This window comes from Triturus cristatus, chromosome 4_1 (genome assembly GCF_964204655.1).
Source record: "Triturus cristatus chromosome 4_1, aTriCri1.1, whole genome shotgun sequence".
Taxonomy (NCBI): Eukaryota; Metazoa; Chordata; class Amphibia; order Caudata; family Salamandridae; genus Triturus; species Triturus cristatus.
Genome location: NC_140585.1, coordinates 324,014,790 through 324,040,879, shown reverse-complemented (window position 1 = coordinate 324,040,879; position 26,090 = coordinate 324,014,790). Strand labels below are relative to the sequence as shown.

The 26,090-nt window shown below is 44.3% G+C and overlaps 1 protein-coding gene across 6 annotated transcripts in view; it reads right to left on the bottom strand.

Moving 5' to 3' along the window:
- Positions 1-26,090, bottom strand: part of LOC146854878 (sodium- and chloride-dependent GABA transporter 2-like) — a 1,159,405-nt gene that overhangs the window by 833,492 nt on the left and 299,823 nt on the right. For 5 of the 6 annotated variants that reach the window (XM_085652286.1, XM_085652283.1, XM_085652284.1 and 2 more), the window contains exon 2: positions 3,910-4,125. In XM_085652286.1, the coding sequence (XP_085508412.1) occupies positions 3,910-4,120 (211 nt within the window). In that variant the 5' untranslated portion in view covers positions 4,121-4,125. Of the gene's footprint in view, positions 1-3,909; positions 4,126-20,332; positions 20,661-26,090 lie in introns of all 6 variants that reach the window. The other variant, XM_085652282.1, reaches the window with a different exon arrangement.

Here is a 26,090-nt window from a genome sequence, read left to right as displayed (position 1 = left end):
AGTGTTACCACTTTATTCCAATCAAGATGGCTTCAGGTGTGCCATACTTTTGTCATAAGTAAGACTGTTAGCGCTCCAGTTGTTCTTTAGAACACTCTAGGACATTCTGTCATTGGGCTTTACTTGGGCTACATCTGGGTGATATTTGTGCTACATTTGGGCTCTTTTGTCTCTGGTGGCCATCTTGGGAGATTTATTTGTTATGAAGTTTCCTAATTTCCTCATTTACTACAGTCTCCTCAGTAGGAAATACTTTCAGTTTTTTACTTTGATTCCATCAACAAGGCATTCAGATGTGTCACACATTTGCCATCAATTCTGAATGTTAGCACTCTAGTTGCTTATTAGATCACTGTAGTAAAGCTACTGCTCACCAGGGAAGTCTGCTGCTGGTTTTCAAAGTGCATGTTTCAGTCTGCATGTCAGAATGTGTTAATGAAATAGAAGAGGATTGAGAAGTCACTCAAAATGTGCCCTATTTTTTCTTTCTGCAGCACTAATCATACTTTCTGTGGCAAAATGAACCCTCTCATTTTGTTCCTTTTTAAATTAAATGTTTTAAGTGTTATCAGTTTATTCCAATTAAGATGGCTTCAGGTGTGCCATACTTTTGTCATAAGTTAGACTGTTAGCGCTCTAGTTGTTCTTTAGAACACTCTGGGAAGCTGCAGTAGAACACAAAGAAATCAACTGACAGTCTCTGCCCTTGTTGGATGTACATGTTTTACTGAGAATGTCAGACTTCATTCTCACATGACTGAGAAAGATAATGTGAATTTACTGAAAATATGCTCTCAGTTTAGCTTATAGATCACCTTCCAAACCTCTGTGGGAAAAGCATGAGAAAATAGTTTTCTCTCAAACATGATTCTTGATATCCCAGCAGAAGGCTTTTTCACATGGTAAAATCCCCTTGGAACACACCACAATTCCTAAACTGAGTATGGTACCATCAACAGATGATTTATAATGTAACTAAAGTCTTAAAACCTTCTATTAACTGCAATGCTTTTTAATGAGGTGCTATCATGTATATTGGTCCCAAGATGGCTGCCAACACTTCTTGGATAAAGTGCTGACAGCCAATCAGATCTCACGATGAGATGTGTGGTTAGGCTCCAACCAGATATTGAAACTTTTTCTTTTTCTAATTTCTCATGAACTACTGAACGGATTTACACCATTTAACAAAAAGGGCTCTTTCTGAACCAAGGGCTACCTTTTTGCCAAATTTGGTGTAATTCCGTGGAGCAGTTCGGGCTGTAGCCGTGTCTAACGTTTCCTATGGAAAATTGCATGGAGAAAACACATTTTGGGACCCCCTTTTTCCTCGGCCCCCGCTTGCTGAATTACCCCAAAACTTTCAAGAGAGGAGTGGACCGGAGCGCCCCACGAGTTTTGAACATTTTGCTAAGGTTCGGTAATCGGTGCCAAAGTTATTGGGAATAGAATGTTGCGATTTTCCTATGGTAACTAAGTCCTAACTATAACTACCTACTGGCGCCCGCCGGTAGGTAATATACATGTATATGTATAGAAAAAATTGAAAATATATACAATGTATAAGTGTAAATGTGTATATAGAATATCTTGTTTAAAAATGTATATTTCTCAACATTTTTTGCAGATTTGTTATGCCTGACCTTTTTATGGACGCTGTCTGCACTTCAGTGGCATTTGATTGACATCATATTGCCCTCCTAGATTCTTGTCTTCTTGCATTGTTTCTGTGCCTGGTTTCAAAATGGCCAATTCTATAGGGATTTGCTTCTGTTCTTGGAAATGCTGTCTGACTGTTAGATGGCTTTAAATTGTGTGCAGAGTCTTTAGGCCCCCTTAATTTGGATGTGGTCATAGTGAGGCACAATCACTAAGTCTCAGCCTTTCACTACCTCCCACTTTTTCATATTTGAGCTGATTTGCAATGCACTGATAACACCATTCCTCACTGTTTATCTTGACTTGCTTTTTTTAAATCCACTTTAATCACTCGTCACCAAGATCTGAGCACTTGTCTCATAGTGATGCAGGAACAGTTGTGAACAAATCCCAGTTTCAAAGCTTCTTAAAATGAGTCTTGAATCCACCAGCATAGAAGGACCAACTTAACAGTGTCTCTAACATCTGCTATTCAGGCCAACACCAGCCTATTCCAATAACAGCCTGCTACATTGTATTCCCTCTGATACCCCTAAATCTCACACCACATCATTCCAATCTGCCCTGTAACCCATTTCTATCATAACTAGCCTTATACTAATATATTACATATCCTTTATAGCTCGAGGTACCATGGGGTTGGATCTCATCAACCTCAAAACAAGACCCCACTCTTCACAAAACAATATACCAGTTCACAACAACATAGAACACCGCAAATACAGCACCTAGACGACATCCCATAGCAAGTCCAGTATATAGGATACTATGGATCCTTGAAAAGACATCAATTACTCCATACTTTGAGATGGCCAATGCATTTAGCAATACTCCAATTGGCAAGCACCCAAGAACTCTGTCTATGCATGATATACACCAATAACCACTGTAAGAAACATTTGACTAAAAGAGACACCTAAAAGCAGTATATGACCCTCATCTACACTACTGTTGACCCAACACAAGCAACAAGTAATCAAATTCAAACATCATAAAAGTCTCCCAACTTAAATACCATTACAAGATTAGATAATACCAAGGTAGAATGTGTGCTCATATGTACTACTATCACTTAATAGAACATATACATCAGCAATGGGTCTGAATTATATTTCAACCCATGTCTACCCAAAATTCTAGATTTACTTTGGAAATTGACATATATCATCCCAACACCACATTTCCTCACTTGATCACTCTTTTCCAGTACTCCAGTTACAGGAGGTAGAATTCATCAATTATGGGTGTGTTGCAGGGATTCTGCTCATGCACAGAACTATGCGCAGGAAACCAGGACCTCAGTGAATTGTGGTGTACCAAAAACTCACCTCAGAACCCAGAACCCCTATCCGACCAGCATCAGTGTCCCATTCGTTATCCGTATTATCTCGGAGGTCCCAATGTATAGACAACCCAGAACAAGCGACTAAGTATACTCTCAGGAATGGTGGGAATCAGAAATACCTGTTCGTTATTATTCTCATATCAGTCCACAACAAGAGTAAACAGAGACACGGTAAAGTTTAAAGAGTTTATTTTATAAACCTTGTGTCCTAAGATGCAGTATTTTGGCTAACATAAGCAGACAAATGATTAAAATCAAAACCATCAGCATTGTTACAATACCATAAAAAATGAAAGGAGAAATCATAGTATAAATGACAGTGGAATACAGCCACCTTCCTTTCGCTAGTAAACTAATATTATTAGACTAGTAGAAGGTCTCTAGGCTTGAATGGGGAACCCCATACCGTAAAGATCAGCTTAGTGGAATCACATCACAGGATCAGGTGTGTTCTGCTCCTGGGAAAGCTCTTCTTCAGAATGTGTTAAAGGCATGCAGACTGCAATATTAAAAGCTCTCGACTCTCAGGTATTTGCAGCTGTGTGCGTGTTATGGCTAAATAGTGGGCCGATCAAGCTGAACTCGAAAACATGCATTGTCTGGAGACCCAGACTGTTTCTTTACACAATGTTCAGACCAAGGTTGCCGCGCACCTCTAGGGATGTGAACAACAGACAGTTCTCATGAGAAGAAAAGGTGAGCAAGCATTTTTCAATAATAACATGTAACTGCAGTGTTGTGTGCAAAAGCAGCAAAAGTGGCCAGATGGCTTTCTAACATCTAACGCGGTTATGCTAACTTAGCAGTGTATGTATATAAATTGCAGCCCTCACTACAGGTGGATTATAATCTATCAGTCTGAATATTATTTTAGCATCAAATTTAGACCAGTGCCCTGGACCTACCTCCTCCATTTTTGTAACAGAGAAAAGGAAATCTCCAGACGTTGCCTAATCCAATGATTTCCCCTGCGACCGACAGCAGAAACTCTCTCTTGTTATTCCAGTGCCCTCGCTCCATTATCTCTGGCTTGCACTTTTCAAAGTACTCCTTTTCAATGAGGGCATGTGATGGTGTGGTATTTCCATTGGTAACTCTCCCATTCTTCAAAGCCATTATCCCTGAAACACAACAGAAGTGCATTTTACATTGAGCACACAGCAATGTGCATAGGAAGAGATACTCAGAGGACATTATTTATCATCTCACACCTCTGCGGAGCTTTTCCAAAGTTACAAGTTTGGAATGTCTCCGGAGTTATTGCCTACATTGATTCCTGTCAGCTTAATATTTATAAAGTACAAGATCTTTCTTTACACCTAGCTGTGAAGGCCAAGAGAGTGATTGGGAACCCCATTGTTAAATCTAATAATTGTTAGTAAATGGCTTGATGAGTGAAAGAGCAGGCAAGTGAATTACCGAGTAGTTAAGTGAATGACTAAGTCAGAGTGAGTCAGTGTGTAAGTGAAAGGTAGGTCTTAAGGTTGGATTTAGTCTTCTGCAGATCATTTCAGATCTTGGCAGAGGTATTTGCCTCCCATTAAGGAAGTTTCATAGGCATTGCTTAATCTGTAGAAGAATAAGTGCTGGTTCCCAATGCTTTGCTCAGAAACGTGCAGCTGGCACTGGTGCACAGAATAGCAATGGAAGGAAACAGGTTTTTGGCAGGTATCCTCCCACTTTTTGCCACCATTTGGACGGCTAACTGCTGGTTTTTTGACTTTGAGAGTGCACTGAGGCCTGCTGTCCAGACCTCAGTGCCAGCATTCTGACCCATTGCAAAAGACATGTTGAATTGGCTATAGCCAATTGGTAAGGAGTGACTTACTTATAAGTCCCTGGTGTATGGTACCCAGGGCAAGTAAGGCAGAGTGTCCACATAGGACTGCAGCACTATTTGTGCCACTTTAAGTATGACAATGTACAAAATGGCTCCCAATCTCCCACTGCAGACTGGGAGGGCATTAAAACCAATGGCAAACCCACCACATCCCTTATCAATATATGTAAATCTCCCAGAAGGAAGGCTTATAGAGTATATATATTTTCATATGTCTTGACAGCAACACATCAGAATTGTCATTTTGCTGTGGATAACGTTAGTGGCACCATTGGCTAGTACAGGTTTTCCCTACAGGCACCCCAAACCAGTGTACTCCTGAATGGTTCTGCCAAACCGGGTCATGTAAGGTATCAGATAAATTGTGACAGTAAATGCAACTTAATGATCAAGTTGCCATTTCTGTGTCCAGCTAGTCCAATAGCCTGACAAAGGCTTTAGCATTCAAAGAGAGTTCTACCCACCTGGGGAGACATGTGAATAATTCCCCGGCTCAGAAACAAAGGTTGTTGCTGTGGAGAGAAGTCTCACTTCCTTCCATAGGATGGCAACTCACGGGGATAAACAAAAAGGCAAGCTTCAAAGGTGAAGTTGTCTTTGGTAGGGAATACGTGCTGACACCCCTGAACAGGATGTCTTTTGTTCTTGAAGGCAAAGTGGAGACAGGGTTGAGGAGAGAAAACGAGCTCCAAAACCGGTTCGACTTTGGGCGTGTAGCCCTTTGGTAGTCACACCCATAAGGTGGGTTACCAAGCTCCTCAGGACCAAGGAAGGGACATGCCGTCTGCAGGAATGTGGCACTCTGGGATAGCTAGATGCAACACATCACAGGAACTTCATCACTAGGTAGGAGGGGGACCAATAGCCCATTGGATAGGGACCACGTGGTCCCTTCAAGTCCATTCCCTAGGATAAATAAAGCACCCCTGGCACCCTGCTCAGTAGTACAAACCTGACTTAAAGAAAGGGCCAAAGAAGTACTGCCCTGCTGCCCTCAACCTGCACAAAGAAAGGCTGCACCGTTGGGAGAACTGCACCTGCTGCACTTTTGTGCTGGTAAAATTGGGACTGTGCTTGAGGCTCATTACCCGGGGAAAAGTTGGGTTCCTCCCTAAAACGACAGCAGTGACTTCAGGGATCAGTTGGCTGATCCTCTGGAGCCAGCGCCAGGGACACAAGAGCTGAAAGAGCCCAGTCGTATCTCTAGTGGCCTGGGCGGTGAACTCCACTCCATTCGCAGAGTTTGCAAAGATTTCCGCACTCTGCAGAGCACACAGAGTTCTGAAAAACGTTAAGTTGGTGAGTTAGAAAAATCCAATGCTAGACCACCTCCCTGCGAGCTTTCTCAACTCAGGTGGTCGCAGATGGTCGTGTCTGCTTGCGTTAATACACCATCCATTTGCATTGAAATATCTACTAGAGCATAACAAAGTAGCAGCACCCTCTTGCACTGCGCATGGTGCTGTTCGCGCTGACAAACCGCACTCTGCTGCTTGCGGAGCTCTGGATAGCATGGCAGAGTTTTTTGGTCACTTCGTGTAGTTCTGTGTAGAGAGACTCCGCAAACTCTGCCCAGGTCTAATCTCTAGTAGCCACCGCTTTGTTGCTACCAGATGCCGGGCACCCCAAAGGATAATTCAGAATTAGCCAAAGTTTCACCCGCATCTGCTGGACCCATGAGTGTTGGTTGTCTGGGATCCATCACCACAAGCCGACACCAGCCTCCACCATAGATTTTCAACCTTACCGCTGTGTTACAAAAGTGAAAGGTCTGCATCTGCAGCTCCTGGCACCCTGCACAGAAGACTTTGTGGGACCCTTGAGAAATGTTGACAGAGTTGCCCCAATCACCTGTGGAGTGAGGACTTAACTGGACTTCACCCCCGTAGACCGCACAGCATCATTATCATCCTTAAGCATCTTTAAGCCTGCATCCCTCAGCCTCAGGACCACTCCTTTGATGACTATGGTGGTTGTCTTGTAACAACTGGAACTTGCCTTAAAAATGCTCTGGTGGCCAGTTAACTGTCCAAAGTACCCTCTCTAGCCCCTACACCTTCGACCTGTCAGAATAGGTTGCCCAACCCGGGCAAGAGTAGTCAAACTGGCTCCTTCAAACTTTTCAAAAGTTTGCAAACTTTTTGTTGATCAATGCTTGTTTGCAGTTACAATTAAAAATATTTTAAATGTCCTAAAATCTGTATCTCTGAAATTCACTAATGGATTTTGTTAGTCTCTAAAAGTTCATAAAACTACGCTCTATTGTTTATGAATTGTTGCTGTGTCCCTTCCCTGTTATGTGACTTTATTTTTTTATATATTTCTTTACTAAATTGATGCAGTTTATCACATAATATAGCATCACTTTCTTGTCCATATGACCAAAAAAATCTAGGCATTTCAATACAATTTACAACATTTATCCCAGTAAAGTGCTATTCAGTATTCATCACACCCAGGGCCCCATCTGCACTTTGCCCTCATAAACTGGGAGCAGCATCGGCACAACTGTTGGGTCAGCACATGGGCTTTCCCTGTGAACATTCTATTGGCCCCAGACCTTTTGCCACTTCCAGGGACAACTTCTACTCTCATAGACTGCCTTCCCTGCCACCATGAACCAGTCCATTTCTCTCTTCCAGTCCCTGAGAGTTGGTGTGGACTCCACGCCCCATAGACAAGGTATGTTACGCTTTGCTATCATCATGCCCAAAGTTACCCAGGTCTGATCCGCATGCACCAGGTCAGTGGCCTCCCACACATTGAGGAGACACCATTTAGCTGAGAGTAAGAGGCTCTCTCCACAGACCCTGCTCGTGCACGACACCACCGAGTCCCAATAGGACTGAATCCTCTGGCAGTCCCAGATAATATAATAAAAAGTACTGTTGTGCATTCCTATAAATCGATATAAGATCTGCACGTTTAGACAACATAAACTGTGGGATTGGTGTCCAGACTGATTCCAGACTCTCCCACTGGATATGTTCGCCTGTATACCAGCTAGCTCACAGTGCCACTATGAACCCCACCTACCAAGGAGCACATAGTTTTTGGCAACTATTAAACATGACAACCCTGACCCCCTCAGGAATCGTGGAAACAGTACAGTACTTTTTGCTCAGTTGCTCGTACTTGCTTTGTCTCAGAGAAGTACACAGAATAAACGGTAGGGATGTTTTCAATAAGCATTTATTGAACCAGAGTCATTCTAGTGTAAAATAAATATGTGTGCTGTAACAACCACAAGACAGAAACAGATAAAAATGGTTTTAAGGATCAATAGAGTAAATAGATGGCAGAAGTCTACCATAGTGCTAAAAAAATAGATATATACAGGTGTAGAGATACATGACAATAGCAGTGCGTACTCCTCCAATGCTAACCCTAACTAGATGTACCTAAATGTACCTAGCATGTATGTAGGTGTAGCCAAGAATCCCCTTAGCATAAAACCAACCCTATTATCTGGTGTGAGAGAGTGAAGGACCCCATCTTGGTCTCGAGATGGACACCCTGCGAGGGATGTCAGACCACTGCGTGCTGGAGTGTCTGTGTGCAGGAATCTCAGCGTCTCTCCTCGGTGTATCCACATGGCCTGGAGGTACCCTCAGGGGTTCTACCTTATACATAGATATTATGCAGAAGATACTAACCCTGCTGTGTTTCTGAGAAACCTCATACATAATAAATGAGGCCAGTTTTTCAGAGAAAACCACTTGAAATTTATCCAGCATCTAATTAGGCGAAAGTTCAGCACCAAACCTGTTATGTAATACAATGGCAGGGTAAATGTAGGTGAAAGGTTAGGGGACTACCCAGGCCTGTATTTGGGTACATTTCTAAACATAGCACTCACTCCTCATCCAATAAGATGACAAAGTCTAAAAATGGATTAAACAAAACCATTTAAAATAGGGTCCAAGGGATATATATTTTTTAAAGACCCACACCTGATTTTATCCCCAGCACCAACTGAATGTATAACACACGAAACACAGGGGGTCTAACAGCCAAATTTGAGAGGCTACACTGTCGATACTGAGTCAACAAGATCTCAAAATATCTTTATCGCACACACATAACGTATTAATAAAGATAAAGAAGGAAAAAAGGCTAACGCTACATGCATAGAGGAGACCGGTACATCATCGATTATTCGTAAAATGGCTGATTAATCCACAACAGATTGTAAAGGGTTTCCATCAAATTAGACTCAATGATCAGTCCCATCATTTGGCCAAACCCATGTGCAAATGAGGCTGGTCCCCTGATCAGTGACAATTATCTGTCTACATAAGGGCCCTTATGTAGACAGATAATTGTCACTGTCTTCTTTTGCACTGATCTATTTTGTAATTAGGAGGCGTGTCCAGTCCGTAGAATAAAGTATTTAGAAGGAGGACATTCCATCCTATTTTAAATCACTTTTTTTGTTCGTTGCACTATTTCTTCTTACTTTACCATCAAAAGATCAGTCATCATGGACGGTTTGTGTATTTGGTGGACCAAATCCTGATACAACAATAAGGTGCGGAGCTGAGTGTCCCACTGATCAGGGGACCAGCCTCATTAGCACATGGGTTTGGCCAAATGATAGGACTGATCATTGAGTTTAATTTGATGGAAACCCTTTACAATCTGTTGTGGATTAATCAGCCATTTTACGAATAATCGAAGGATGTACCGGTCTCCTCTATGCATGTAGTGTTAGCCTTTTTTCCTTCTTTATCTTTATTAATACGTTATGTGTGTGCGATAAAGATATTTTGAGATCTTGTTGACTCAGTATCGACAGTAAAGTCTAAAAATGTCCTTAAAATCAATCAAAAAACAATGTTAAAACTGTTTTAAAAAAGATCTAAAAAAAATCCAGAAATGTTATAGAAGTCCTTTAAAATATGTCAGTAGGCAGTTTGAGCTACTATGTACCTCTGAAAGCCATGGTGCTCATAAAATAGTAAAAAAGTGAGACAACAAAAATCTCAGTTTAAAAGTTTCAATTTGGTTGTTTTAAAAAAGGCTGAATTCTTCCCAGCACACGGAGAGCCAAATATTTATGTATCCTGTGTGGGAGACGCAGCATCACTGCTGCTTGCCTTTGCAGATGACCGTCCCTTTAACACTTCACAGATTTGGTCAATTGAGCAAAGGTGATCTTCTAGAGTTCCCACAGCTGATGCTGAGGAAGCATGTGAAACATCCAAAGCCTGTGTGCCTGTGGAAGAGCCGATGTCCAATCCCACAGGAGCTGAAGCATCCTGTGGTTGCTCTAAGAATACTGATATCAACATGGGAATATGCTGAGGACACTGCAAAACGTGGACCTTTAACGGGTCCAGCAATACATCCACATCCGGAGGTGCAACCGATGGAAGTGTTAGACAGAGGTCCAACACTCATTCTTTTCTGCAAAATAGGCAGTAGAGAATAGGCAAAACACAGTCAATACAGACTAGTTGGAATGATAGGAACCAAGACTCGCTTAGCTCCTGAAGTCGAGTTGTGCCCAGATGGAGTAGCATGCTGTCACGCAACAGCGCTCCAAGAGTGTTTTTTCCATCTCCTTAGTGATTGGGACATCCATTGCATAAAAATTAAAATCAGGATACCCACTACCAGTAGCAGGATTAGCGGAAGACCTCCAAAAACGCTTCCCAAAACGGAGTGTATGAAGGCTGGAATTACTCTGAATACTGCCCGAAAGGTGCTTAACAGTCCAGAATCTATGGTCTTAAATAGGTGTACTATACCCTTCATATTAGACATGTCAAAGATACGCTAGGTTAAGGGCACATTCTTCTGTAAAACCATGGCTTTCAGTCGGCTCAGAGAATCAAACCCTTTTATGGAAACGTTCAACGAAGGCCATAATGGTGCCTCCCCGACTGTGTGCATTGGTGGAAACAATACTTGCATACAACAAGTAACCCTGGAACTTACTGCGACTAGATATGCGATGCCGGGAAGCATCCCACAACAACCTTGATCATTCAGCATTAATTAACTGCCTTTCGAGAGTAGCATGAATACTGGATTTATCACGGCAGCTGGGGACCCCTTTAAATAACAGTTTAACAGTTACAGGCCCGTGAAGCATTATATCATGGCAAATTAGAGACCCACTTAATGTGTCCCCGTCTGTACCGCTGAGAAAAACTTTAGTGTTCCCATTCCTGCATCTAAATTTATACGGTAATTCCCAAGATTCATGGGTGAAGTCCTTCCCCATTGCTTCATACCTGCCTACCTGGTGGTATTCAAGGCATTATTGAAACTGGAAGGTTGTTACTGGCAATGTTATATGGCCATGAGTTTACCATTCTGCAGACAGTGACTCCGCCACTGTGAAAGGTGATTGGGCTAATTTTTCAATGTGCAGCATAGTATATTTTGCATCCCTTTGTGCTATTGCTGTCTGCCTTTCCGTTAAATTATAAGCAGAGAACAGAGACATACTGTTGATATATTGCCAGGGTATGTAACCAGAGCATAGTGATTGTAGCATCCAGCTTAATAATTGAATGGATCTCAATTGCGATTGCCGATGTTGTAAGATGGATAGATCCTGCTCCATTATATCTATGGCAGAAGACACAATGTTGCCCAGTGAATAAATCCTGGATGTTAGTGTGGTCATTCTATTATCAACCACTGCCAAAGCCTTTTCTAAGTTAACTCTGCCGCCAATTTCACGCAATCTCTCTGCAGCTGCCTGCTGATCGATTTTCCAAAGTTCGCTGTAAATGGCATATGAGAAGCGTTTACGGCGACTAGCAATAAATCCCTTAAATCCATGTAATCTGAGAGTAAGGACAAGTATTGTTTCACCTGGGACAGTGTTGAGGTTCTAAGCCACTATAGGCATAACTTCCCAACACTGTGTGATGTCACCACCCCCGGATGGTCTCTTTGTGCATAGTGTAGCTCAGTGCTATGGATACTAAACCCTTCGGTGGTACCCTTGAACTTTGACTGACACTTATTTGTGTTGATAGGGCAAACTAACCATCCCTTCCAATTAGGGTCTAATGAATTTTATGAAACATCATGCATGATGTCATCTAGTGTTCCGTCACTGTGTTCTGTATAATTTTGCCATCCCTCAAATTGTGAAGGTGAGGGAATGTGAGGTGTGTTCAAGTCCTTGATCTTGGCTGTTGGACTTGGCCCTTTTTGCATGGTCATCCCTTAACTTTTTGTCTTCCTCCTAGCCTTTTTTTGACATGGTGTTGGTGGTTTTAGGACTTTGGACACTTTAGCACTGCTGTCCAGTGTAAAATGTGTGTGCTCTCTGTGGTAAACATGGTAAGATTGGTCTACACCTGTTTGGCGTATTTAATTTACCAGTCAGTCCCTTGTAAAGTGGTATCTCAGATACCCAGGGCCAGTAAATTAAATGCTACTGGTGGGCTTGCAGCGCTGCTTGCGCCACCCACCAAAGTAACCTTTCAAACCTGTCTCAGGCCTCTGCCATTGCAGGGCCTCTGCGTGCAGTGTTACTGCCGCTGTGACGTGACACCTAAAGTGTCTGCCAAGTCTGTGTGGCCCCTTTTACTCCATGTCAGTCACCCCTAAGGTAGGCCCTAGCTAGCCCTATGGGCAGGGTGCATTGTAGGTAAATGGTAGGACATGTACCTTAAGTGCATGACATGTCCTGGTAGTGGCAAACAGACATTTTGGTTTCTCACTGCTGTGAGGCTGCCCTCTCATAGGGATGCATTTGGGATTCCCTGATAAGTGTTTCAGTGATAATTCCTGATATGAGAGGAGTAGAGGGGTCAAGTTTGGTATGTTTGGAATAGTAAAAATAAATGCTGCGCAATGGTGTGCACAGATTTATTATCACTATTTTAGAAATGCCACTTTTAGAAGTTGGCATTTCTGTGTGCTATGTGTCTGCCTGCCTGATGTGTATTGCATGCCTGGCTCTTGAGTGACAGGGGCTGGTGAGGTGTGTGTGGCTCCAGGGAGGGCAGGGTCAATCAGCGCAAGGCTGAATAGGAGATCTGCATTTGGAGTAGTGGGAGGAGTAGTCCCCTGACCCTGAATAGGTCTGTGCCTGCCTAGATGAATGCTGGCTCCAACCCCCTGTGGTGTGTCTGAGGACCGAGCCCCATCTGACAAAGGAGGGTGGAAGCCTGGTAAACAAAATGCTTCAACACCCCCCAGAACCAGTTGAGGCTGGTTCCCTCAAGCCCTGTGCCAGGGCAGACAAAGGGAAAATGTTGTATAAATATTGGGGCTGTGACCCCATGTAAGGTGTGCTTCCTTGTGGTGTGTTGGGTGCTGGAACTGCTGAGCCCCAGGAGAAACCGCCGCGAGGGACTGCCCCTCTGCTAGGGGGCCCTGTGAGCTGGCCTGCCTGGGCCCAACTCTACTTTCTGGACTGGGCACCTCATGAGCGCTATATCTTCCTCCCAGGGTGGTAGAAGCGTGGTGACCTGCAGCGCGAGGCTGCAGTGTGTCTGGAGGGAATCCCAGTGTTTGGATTCCCCAGTGCTTCCAGGAGAAGCGGGAGCCTACCCCGCATTTGGGCTCATTCTAAGTGGGAGTCTACCCCACATTTGGGCTCATTCTGAGAGGGAGCCTACCCCGCATTTGGGCTCATGGAGAAGCGGGAGCCCACCCCGCAGTTCTGAAGAGCCGCCAAGATCAGCCAGAACCACCGCCTCAGGAAATCAGGAAGTCAGACAAGGCTGCCTGACATTGGGCGGAGCTTAAAGTCCAGGAAGCAGAGCGCCCGGTGTGCGGCCAATGGGGAGAGAGGCCGGTGTTTGCCGAACTGGAGCCTCGCGGGCTCCCGGCCGAAGTCCGTAGCATCTGGAGGAGTCCTGGCTTCCTCGGTGACTGCAGGAAGACCCGGACAGCCAACAAGGTGCGGAAGGTGGTGTAGCTGCCAGAGGAGACCGAGAGAGGTTGAAGGAGGGTTCCGCGAGTCGGTGCCTGGAACCAGCAACAATCTGTCCTAATGAGTGGGGACGGCCCGTGGAGCAGTGTTGGCGCTCCCTGAGGCAATGGTAGTTCCAGTACTGATTTCTCTTTAGGCGCTCATCAGGTACAGTTGGTGTCAGGGCTAATTTCGTTGTTGGCTGCATTGTGGTGTCCAGAGCTGCACCGGAAGGGCCCCATTAAAAAGGGGCTCCCTAGGCACTGTTAGTGCCCGTGCAAAGCCACTATCCTCAGCTGCATCGCGAGAGCGCGGGCAGCTGCAACGTGGGGCTATTTCTTTTGGTGATGAGAAGGAAGGGGCGAGATGCACCCCTTGGCCCCCAGTGCATGACACACATTGATTTGGCTGCAAGACAGCCAGAGGGCCAGTGAAAGGCCCTACGTTTAGAGCCCTGACATTTTGGACAGTGGGCATTTGGGCCCCAAGAAAGGCCAGTTGGCGTGGGGTCATTTTTGTGTCCTGATGGAGCGCAAGGCACAGTGATTGCGCATAATGTGTTTATGCTGAGGGTGATGTATGCATCTTGGGAGTGTTACTACGGTGCACTCCTAATTGTGATTTATACATAATGTGTTTTATGCCTAATGTGATGCAGACATAATGCATTTATGTTGCTAGTGCTAATGCTGAGTACAATATTTTACCAGTAGTTACTGGTCGTGTTATTTTTACTACTTGTGCTTTGTGATGGTTCTGACAGTGGCCTGATTGGCCCTGTCATGTAAATAATCCCCTGTAAATTATGACCTGGTGCCAGTTGGCACAGCATATATGTGTGATTATGCTTCTAATGTTTTTTGGATAATACAAAGGCTATTTTTTATATAACTTTGTGTGGAGTTTCTTTTGTGGTGTGCCTAGTGTGTTGCTGCTGTTTGTGTGTGTTGCGCAAACGCTTTACACATTGCCTCTGGGATAAGCCTGACTGCTCGTGCCAAGCTACCAAGGGGGTGAGCAGTGGTTATCTTCAACGTGTAACTCCCTTGCCCTGACTAGAGTGGTGGTTTCTGCCTGGCTTTGGCGCATGCCCTAGCCAACCAGAAATCCAATTTCTAACATTGGTTGTCAGCGATGAGGATGGGGCTTGCGTTTGCGCAGTACCACAGCGATAACTGGTTGCACTACAAACTCAGCATTTAGATAATCACAGGTTTGGGGATTATTGTTCCTGATTTTGTTTTCTCCTAAATAGTGTCATGTTTGAATTGTGTATTCCTGCTTCAGCTCAGACACCTAGGTCCCCGTGTTGCATTTGTGTCTTAGAGCAGTGCAAGAATGGAATCTGCCTTTATTTTAGCAGACCTGTAAAAATACAGTATGTTGGAGTTGAGGGGGTTCTGTGAGGAGAGATTTGTAGAAGTTACTGGGTAAGAGACCCCGCAAGACCTTCAGGAAACTCTACTCCAGTGGCAGGCTAACAAATGGGCATGGGAGGACTATGAGAGGATGAGTGCCCAGGCCGCACACCAAGAGGGTGGTGGATCTGAGGGTGGCCCTGAAGAGTCTGAAGAGGAGGAAGAAAATGACAGGGCAGGGACGCCAGTAGGTAGGGAGAACCCGATAAATAGGGAGTACCTTGCTGGGTCTAGTGCCAGGGTTAGTCCCCAATCCCTTTCATGGTCCCCAGAGGAGTTGGTGGATAGGCAGAAGGAGAGTGAGCATCAGCTGGCTTTAGAAAAGCTCAAACTGGAGCATGCCATGGGGCTAGCACAACTGGATACAGGGCACAGAGAGGCCCAGAGGGCCTTAGCAGAGAAAAAGGCTTTGTTGGCTCAGGAGTTGAGTCTCGGGGCAGTGGGCTTTGAAGAGAAAAAGCTAGAGACCGAAAGGGTCCTAGAACAGGAGAGGCTGTTTCTAACATTGGCTAACCCAAGACAGGAAGTCTGTTCCACAGTGTCGTTCAGGAAAATAATCTGCTGTGGAATTAGGCATGCTCTAAACAGTGCCTCAGATCCCTGAACTTGCCATTCCTTAGTCCCCCAGACTGATTTTACATCTATAGTGTCTTTCCATAAGGCAATACCCTGTTCAGACAGTTGGGAAATAAAGGAAGCAGAATGTATCTGTTTTAGGTTAGTGAGCTTATTTTCTTTGCAGATGTTGGTGCAAGCTTAAAATAATATGAGCGTGGATCTGATGTATTAAACCCAGACAAATAAGCAAACTTTTGTGCAAATGCTTGTGAATTACCTTTCGGTGGTGTAGGGCAATGTTCACATTGGTGGTATTCAAAAATATTACGTGCAGCACTTGCTTTATGCACAAAATGATGACCATAATTTTGGTAACAATACATGGTGTCAAAATCAGACGTATCATCATACATTTCGCTTGTTGAGAATGCAGCAGATTGTTCTAAAACAGACAGTCTACTATTCATAGTTTCAAAATCCCAATCGTAAGGTAATGTACTGGAGGTGATGATATAATTCAAAGAAATGTTAAATAAATGTGGTATTTTTAAAAGTTCAGTGGGACCAAATACACCAAATGAAACCCTATCCCAAACTCTTCCTTCAAGAATTGGAACTGCGGTAATGTTCACAAAGGACAGGTCTTACTGTTTATGGTGAGATGACTTATATGGTTTAAGGACCAAGGTCATATGTGATGCTGCGGAGCGTTCATGGAGAGAATGTCCATTTACGAGCAAGAGAAAGACAGTCACTAAACCTATCCAGAGGACTAGGAAGAGTATACAAAGTGCTACCCAAACTGAATTGATGCTGAGAGCTGCGGGCTGAGAATGTTGTCAAATATCTGCCTTCAGGTGCTATATTTTGGCAGAAGAAGCTATTTGAGATATCTATGGTTGTTTTATATTTTTTCCACACAATGTTATTCAATAATGCGGCACTGTGTGCATTCTGTACTGTAAATGTCTTTGTGTATGTGTTTAAATGCCTGTAGTCTAAAACTAGACAATATGAATTACTGGGTTTCATTACGGGAAACAAAAGTTTATTCATGAAAGAGGTGCAATTTTCTTTTACACCTTGGAATTCAAGTTGATCTAAGATCTCCCTGACTTGTTTGTTCACGTTATGTTTTATTAGGTACTGTATCTGTGGAGTTGGAGTATTTTTTACTGGGATTTCATGGTGAGGTGACTAAGCATCCATCCTACATGATTGCGGTATAGTGCAGGAGCAAGTGCACTCCTGTTCATATGAATATTTTAAATATTCTGGAACAAGGTCAGAGAACGCAGGTAGAATACCCGTTTCTCCTTTTGGGCAAAAAATAATAGACTTAGGAGGCCAATTCTTTTCAGGCAAAAGGATGTCATAACCAAAACTCAGGTTCTCTCAAAAGAAACCTATAACTTTCCTAGTTATGTCCACCTCCATTTAGAGCAGGGGTCTTCAAACTGTGGGGCGCGACCCCCAGGGGGGCCGTGGAGTGATATAAAGGGGTCGCGCCTTCCCATTCACACTTCTGCACAGGCCCAGGGGCTTCAGCCCCCCCCCTCCGTCTTCCCCCGTCCTGTGTCTCAGTCCGGGCTGCTGCAGTGAAACTCGAGCTGCTGGGGGCTCAGCTGGGCAGTGTCTGGAGTCTTATCTCCGGCACCTCCGTGTTTTTCACAGGTCTTTAAAGACCATTTGCATTTTTACATGCCTTTGAAAACTGGTTACAGAGGCTTAGGGTTTATCCCTGGTTCCAGTACCCCCTGGGTCCCCACTCAGCCTATTACTTACATTTGTCTTTTACATTTATTGCTGTAGTTTGAGAATGCATTTCATGGAAAGGAATATAAAGTAGGTTTGCCAAAAGAAAAATGCCTGCCGTGTTTTGTTTAAAGGCAAAAACAACAGTTGATGGACAGAATGCAGAACAATGTCATACATTCACCCCAGTACAGAGATCTGGGCCTAGATCCATCGTTTTTTTGCTCACCACGCCATTCCAGTTTGAACCCAGCCATATGCAAATCAGTCTTGACCCTGTGCCTCATGGGAACAGTCCAGCCCGAACTGCCAAGCCAGGTCCTCCCTGGACTGGAAACAAGCATCCTAGGACCGGTTTCGGGGTTTCACCCCTCTTCAGCCAGGATAGCTTGATTCCAGTGGCATGGAGAGCACGGGACTCACGTCTGAGCATACCCGTCCCACTCGGGGTGACAAATGCAAAAACAACAGTCGATGGACAGAATGCAGAACAATGTCATACAAGTAGGTTAGCCAAAAGAAAAATGCCTGCCGTGTTTTGATTAAAGAGCCTGCAAAGATCTCCTCTTGGCACTAAATAGACTTAGAAATAAAAAAGTATGTATGCATTTGTTATATGACTTTTCTGTCTTTGTTCTCTTTAATTATCAGTCATGGATCATTGAGGCAGCCCTGGAACACAATTAAAAGTGCTTTCTATTCATATTTTTTTTGTACCGACTGAGCCATCAAAATAATCTGCTGGCAACCCTAACCATAGGGCTGGAAGTTTGTTGCAGGATCAGCACATAATTAATTTTATTCACGTTCGAACCCCGATTAATGCCGCAATAGTTTAACTTAGATCATAAACTCTACGCCGCCGTCAGTAACATGCTGAGTTACTTCAAGTGTCTGGGAATTCACCCTGCATTCAGACAACTCACTCATCATTCTCGCCTTTCACTTTCACGCTCACCCTGCACGCACAGCGATCACAATGCACTCACACTGATCACCATGCACTCACACCATTCACCCGCTCACCTTGCACTCACAGTGATCACTCTGCACTCACAATGCACTTGTGCTGCTCACACTATACCTCACCCTGCAGTCACATGAGTACACTACTCATCCTGCACTCATGTGACACTTCACTCACCTGTCCCCTTCACTACTCAATATGCAACTCACTCAAACAAGCCCATCAGTAATCATACATTCATTCATCCCATTCTGAACTTGCATCCGCACCCAAATTCATACGCCACCTCACTCACCCTGCAGTCACTCCTCTTGCCCTACTCTCACACTGTTGCATCGCCCACACAGTGCAGAGGGTTAATGTGCCTGCTTCAAAGAATATGTACCATGCAGATCACAGAAATGAGTGTGAGTAAACTATGAGTAGTGCTATAAAAAATGAAATATTTGTCAGAAAGGTGCTATAGAGAGATGTGGTGCATTGTTGGTGAGTGGCAGTGAAGGAGTTCATGGAGAAGGAGGAAACGGGGGTGGGGCATCAAAAAAGACTGTTGCTCCGGGTGCGACCAGTGTTAGGACCAGCCCTGACTGGGAGTGTTAGCCCCCCCCCCTGAAGTTCTGGTCAAGTGGCGCCCCTGCTTCTGCCTATTATTATTTACATTTGTAATGCACTACTGTTACCAAAAGATGTCCTGGGGCTAATAACCATCTACTGCCTGAAGGAAAATGAGAAACACACAGAAGGAGAACCAGCCAAATGGGGTAACCTACAGAGAATAGAGAAAGGTTTTATATCTTCCTAAAGGATAATAGATTCTTGGTGGAGCGAAGCAAAGGAGGGTGCACGTTCCATAACTGCGCGACCTGCATCAAAACAGCGAGACCAACAACTCATGCCTTCTTGAATTAGGGAACAATAAGCAGAGTGGCACATGCCGAGAGGAGCATATGAGTCTGACCCGTATGCTTGGTGAGGAGAGATGAGAGGATGAGGGAGGACAGCAAGGGAGTGAAAGAATTTGATTGAAGAGGTCAGGGATGAGGAGAAATGTGAATTGCCAAAGAGAAGTGTGGACACGCAAGAAGTGAGTGTGATCCAAAGGTGAGGGCTTCTGTTAGAACAAAGGGGAGATGTGAAAGAGGAATGGGGGGACTGGAGAGGTGTAAGATACAAATAGAAAAAAATATGAATGGAGGAATGAGGTGAATAGAAGTGCTGAGGGGAACAGGAGGTGACGGGGCCAGAGAGGCCATGAGATAAATGTGAGAGACTGTTAGAGATGAGGTCAGTGAAAATACAGAATGGCAAGAGGTGATTAAAGGTGAAGTGAGAGGTTGAATGGGGAGAATTCAGAAGTTGTAAAAAGGGGTGAAAGAAAATGGCCTGCAAAGTGAGAGAGGGATCCGGGGTTAGGAGAGGAGAGAGGGATGGAAGGGAGGGGGTGAAAGGAAAGCTGCATGGGTAAACTGTTTAACTCTGCACAAAACCGCCAGGGTTTTAAGGGACCCCTGCTTCTCCCGGTCAGGGCCAGGTGAGCTTCTAATGTGGCAGCACGTATTGCTGCAGAGTGGAAGGCCCTTCACAAAGGTTGACTTGAAATCTTTCTGATGATAATTGCTGTATTTTGGCTATAAATGGGTACTGATTGGGTGAAATCTTTCCTCTGTGTTACTGTGTGTAAAAAATGTCAAAATAATGAAGCAATGCTATCCCAAAATACGCGGCATCACATAACCTCATTTACATTTTCATCCCACACAATTTAGTCAACAGGTTTAGAAATTTTTGTCAGGAGGGGGTCCTTACGCCTCAAAATGTTGACAGGGGGGTCTCGGCATCCAAAAGTTTGAAGACCTCTGATTTAGAGTGTTATTTTGTATAACAGGTGTGGGGCACTTACTCTAGTATCAGGTGTTTCCACAGTGATATGTTCATTCAACGCTTCTGTCACAAGAAATTCCATCAGGTCTTGGCGAGCTATTGTTACTTCTGCTGCACTGTGTAGCATCGTCAGAGTACATTCCCCGTTCAGAAGTTGAGTCCTCGGCAGCCTGGGCATGTTTTATCTTAAGGCAAGCTACTTTCTTCTTTTTAAATTGAGGTTTTGATTTTGGTTTATCTTCTTTCTTGATATTATAGTCCAAAGTGCGATGTGTATCTCTAGACTTTGTCCGTTCTTCTGCTTTGTGTTCTAACAGTCCTTTTTTCTCCGAGTTTTTTGATGAACCCTGAAAGGAACAAGAGGAACGTGTATCAGTATCCTGATACGTATCAGGTATTTAATTAATATCACGATTTCTAAAGTTTTAACTCCTATCGGAGGCTCCTGTTGAGGAGACCAGCACCTAGTTTGTGATCTATTCTTTCTATTTTTCTTTTGTGTATTATATCATTTCTTTTGAGAAGAATCAGGTGTTTGCTTGGGGTTGTTCTTTTCAGGACTACCCATCACTTGTGGTTTTGTAGCTCTAGCTCCCAATTTATCTCTACCTAATTTGGCGTATGTGTCCTCGATAAGTTTAGGTAATTCCTGCTCCTGTTGTGCAAGAGCACATTCTTTCAGGTGTTGGCATAGAGCCACCTCTGCTGCCTCCCCTTTTATGTTTGCTTACATAATTGTAGATTCCTGGGAAAAATTGCCTAATAATTTCATCCCCAAGTTCAGAGCAGGTTCTGCTCCATACTCATTTTGTATGTGTCTTAATACTTCTCGTATCACAGCTATTGAGGGGATACCATGAGTTCTGGTGTAGACGGTAGTGAAAACTGCATCCCAAGAGGTACAATCCTCTATCAGGGGAGCTATCCCCATTAGCAAGCAAATTGTCAGTATTCTGTGTTTTTCTTGTGGGCCTGTGTGTGGAAAAACTGCCACCAACTGTGCCATTTTCTGCGCTATCCAGAAAGGCGTTTGCTCATGTTTAGTGGGCATTCTTTCCATAACCCCGTTCTGCGTTTGTGGGGTGATTTTAGTTGCAGTCCCTTGTAGTTGACCTGCGGTGTAACCCTTGTAGGTTGAAGTGTAAGTGTTCAAATAATGGACTGTGTCAAATTTCTGTAAAACTTTATTATTTTTGTGAAATGCACATAATGTGTCAACCTCTGGATGCGGTGTATAAGCTGCTACAACCGACCAGGTCGCTCCGCCTCTACCGAGCGCACAGAGTCTTACTTTGGCTGTGGTGTGTGGGAGGGCATCAATAAACCAGTTTATATGCACCTAGTAACTGACCCTAATTTCAGTATCCTCGTATGGACAATATTTATCTGGTGTTTCTTCTGAATTGAAGGAATTACTTTTTTGTGCTTGCATCTGCAGGTGGGAATTTAACCCATGAACAGAATACCTCTGTCCTGAATGACTTGTGTGCCTCTATTACAAATTTTACAGTCCCACCTAATGATGAGACTCCAAACGCTACTAGTTTTAAAGTAAGTGCATTTCAGACATTTTCTGAAATGTTTATGGCACCTTCCTGCTCCCCATCCCCCGCTGCATTTGCATCGGATGCCGCAGCAGTGCTCTCTTCGACAGACATTGTTGAAAGAGTTTCAAGGAAACTGAGAAAGGTTTTATGCACAATAGGGAACTATTATCCTTCAAGCTTGAAAACAACTACCGCCAACACATAGGATATGCCTACTCCGCTGTGGTGGATTTTTCCCTTCCCACTCCAGATGTCTCTGGGTAAATGTGAGTAGGGGTCTTTGAGAAAGCACGACTGAACTACTCAGATTTGACCATTTAATAAGAACCAAACCAACGTTGGCGGCGCCATATCATGTAGTTCTTATAAATCCATATAGGATCTGCATTCAGACAACATAAACTGTGGGATTGGTGTCCAGACTGATTCCTAACACCCCAACCGGATATGTTCACCTGTATACCAGCTATCTCACAGTGGCAAATAGTTTCTGGCAACTATCGAATATGACAACCCTGACCCTTCAAGGATCGTGGAAGCAGTACAGTCCTTTTCGCTCAGTCACTTCTGCCCACTTTGTCTCAGAGAAGTACACAGAATAAATGGTAGGGACATTTTCAATAAGCTTTTATTGAACAAGCATCATTCTAGTGTAAAATATGTGTGCTGTAACAACCGCTAGACAGAAACAGATATAAACGGTTGTAAGGACCAATAGAGTAGATAGATGTTAAAATTCTACCGTAGTGCTAAAACAATGGATATATACAGGTGTCTAGATACATAACAATAGCAATGCGTACTCCTACGATGCTAACCCTAACTAGATGTACCTAGCATGTATGTAGGTGTATAGCCAAGAATCCCCCGAAGATACAACCAACCCCATTACCTGGTGTGAGAGAACGAAGGACGCCGCATTGGTTTCGAGATGAACATCCCGCAAGGGATGTCAGACCACTGTGTGCTGGAGTGTCTGCATGCAGGAACCTCAGGGTCTCATGTCAGTGTATCAGCATGGAAGTATTTTTCTCCTCTACCACCCTAGCAAAGATATGGTGTTTATATAACCAAGAGGTATCCTCAGGGGTACTGCCTTGCTGTGTCATGTTGGCCGAGGATGACGATAGCGATGAACCTTATACATAGTTATTATTCAGAAGATGGTAACCCTGCTGTGTTTCTGAGAAACCCCATTCATAAAAATTTAGGCCAGGTTTTAGGAGAAAACCACACAACATTTATTCAGTACCTAACTAGGCAAAAGGTCAGCACCAAACCAGTTATGTAGTACAATGGCAGGTAAATGTAGGTGAAAGGTTAGGGAATTACCCAGGCCTATATTGGAGCATATTACTAAACATAACAGTACCCTCCTGACCACAGTGTGTGTGACACAGTGAGTCCGATCACTTCCCATTTTTACTATTATGTTACAAGACAGGTAAGCCCTGTGAAGTATTTTGAGCTGTACCAGTCGGAAATGGGTCTTAATGGCCACCTCCCTGGGTAATTCTATTCACCCAACCCAGTTTGCTAAGTGTTATGGGCCAAAGACTAACCGTCAGTGCCGTTGGTCCCTCCAGGCTATGCCTCTATGGATTAGTGTAGAGTGCTCGCAAGTACCCCCCCACGTTGGACAACCAGACGTGTCTATACTGTAGGCTGGTTCGCTCATGGGCAGATAAACCCATTGGTTGACAGTCACCAATTGCGCTGCTCTGTAATATGATTAAATATCGGGCAAGGCTATCCCCCATCATCCCAGCCTCACATCAACTTTCCTAGGGCAATTTGCATGGACCCTCTTACCCACAGCAAGGTCCCTCTTTCCCACAGCAAGGTCCTAATCTCACCCACTATGGCTTTAAAATAAGAATCAGGCACAGGGAATGACATGTTCTGCAACACATACAGAAAGCGCGGTAATGCCATCATTTTGAATAACACCGCTCTCCCCAGCAGGGAGAGTGGAAGCGACCTCCAATGCTGGACATCGCTTTTAAGTCGGGTCAGTGGGCCCTGTAAATTTCTGGCAGCAAATAGGTCAGAGATGTGGGTAATAAAGATGCCCAGGTATTGGAACCCGTCCTTTACTATCCGTGCCTCACAGTCAGTCATCAGACGTGGTGCTGGCCCATGGAGGACAAACACCACCGATTTGGACCAATTGATTGTATATCCAGAGTATCTACCAAAATTAGTAAAGATGTTCAGTATTCTGGGAATGGAGGACTGTGGATCCACCACAAAAAGGAGGATATCGTCAGCATATAACAGTATTCTTTCCTCCCAGTCCTCCGTCCAGCATAGACCATGGTTCAATGGGTCTCCTCGGACCCAGGCCACTAAAGGTTCGAGAATTAAAGCAAAAATAGATGGTGATAGGGTGCGGTCCTGTCAGGTCCCTCGCTGGATGGGGAAAACTCAAGACATTCTTCCACCTGCGCCAAAGGTTCGGTATAGAGAAGTTGCAGCCAAGACAAAAACCCCTGTGAAAGCCCATATGCTTGAGCACAACAAAGAGATAAGCCACTCCACTGTATTAAAGGCCATATATGCATCGAGAGACAGAATCACCGCATCCTCCTGGATTCTATGTATGCGTCCCAAGACATTGTTGAGATGTCGCGAGTTAAGAGCCGTATTGTGATCCGGCATAAACCCAGATTGGTCTGGATGGATCAGTTTAGAAATGAGTGGAACGATTCAAAGCACCAAAAGTTTGGTGAGAATCTTTGCCTCAGCAGTCAAAATCAAAATAAGCCGGTAGGGGCATACTGCTCCACCGGTCTCCCCTCTTAAGGTTTGACCACTATAGAAGCAAGCCTTTCGACCTTAGGGAGTGTGCCATTTCATCGGCTCTCTTCGAACATCTTCAATAAGTGTGGCGCCATGGAGGATGCCGTGAATTTAAATAATTCTATTGGTAGACCATTAGGCCCCAATGCCTTGCCCGAGCTGATAACCCTAATTGCTTGCTTCACTACATCTTCCGTGAGATCGCTTTCCAAGAGTGTCACGTCCTCAGGGGAAAGAGTCAGGAATGGCTGATCCCCTATGAGATTGCGTGATTCATGCTCTGTGGACGTTCCCCCAAAGGATCACAGGCATGAATACTAAGTTGGATCAGCTATCGCCTGCGGATCACGCAAACTCTCCCCATCATCAGAGCATATGGCCTCCACTCATCGGTTTGCTCTTTTTCTTATCTAGCCATGCAAGCAGTTTTCGTGCCTTGTCCTCCATTTCGTTCACCCGGTGCTGCATTCCTCTGTATGTGGCCCTCGCTGCCTCCATCACCTGAGCTTTGTATTCCTGCTGTTTAAGGTTTCGGTTGTGTTGTGTTTCATCATTCTCGTACCCCATCAGTTGAGTCTCCAGGTCGAAAAGGTCTTGTTCAAGCACCTCCACTACATCTCTCTTTTCCCGTTTATATCCCACTATAAAAGAAAGTGCTTGCCCTCTGATCAATGTTTTATAGGCTTCCCAAAGTGTTTCAGAAGAAGTAACTGAGTGCTCATTTTCTTTAAAGTACTGGATTGTGGCTTTTACAAGTCCCTTCCTTACACCTGGGACTTTAATATACCAAGGATTTATGGTGATTGTCCTATTGATACACAGAATGTTCATGCTATATCGCACCCACATTGATCAGAGATTCCCCCGGCCAAATGTTGCACATCTCGAAAATTTGGAAGGTTAGAAACCAACAATATAATAAAGTCAATTCAGGAAAGGCGCCCGTGTGCCCCAGAGTTAAATGTATACTGTTGTGTGTTAGGGTTAAGAGCTCTCCGAATATCAACCAGGTCCTGCACTTAAAGAAATTCTGTCAGCAGGGCATCAGTCATCTTGGGGGCAGACGGTCTCTATTATCACATAGTGCTGTCTTGAAATGCCTCCCCAACAGGAGCCCCCAACAGGGAATTCAAGCATAAAGGCTCCCAAGTCAGAGAAGGTTACGCCATGCAGAGATGGTAGCACATATACAGATATAATATTGATTGCCTCCCTCCCATATATCAGAGTGGGCAGTGTACCTGCCTACCTTGTCCAACCAAAACTTGTCAATGGAGAGGGAAAACCGTTTCTTAAAGAATATCCTCTTGCCCCTGGAGCCGGAGGTGTAGCCTGCATGAACCACCATTTTGTATCCCCAGCTGTCTAGAGCTTTGCAAGCATTACCTATGAGGTGAGTGTCCTGCAATTGGATTATGTCAGGGAGTG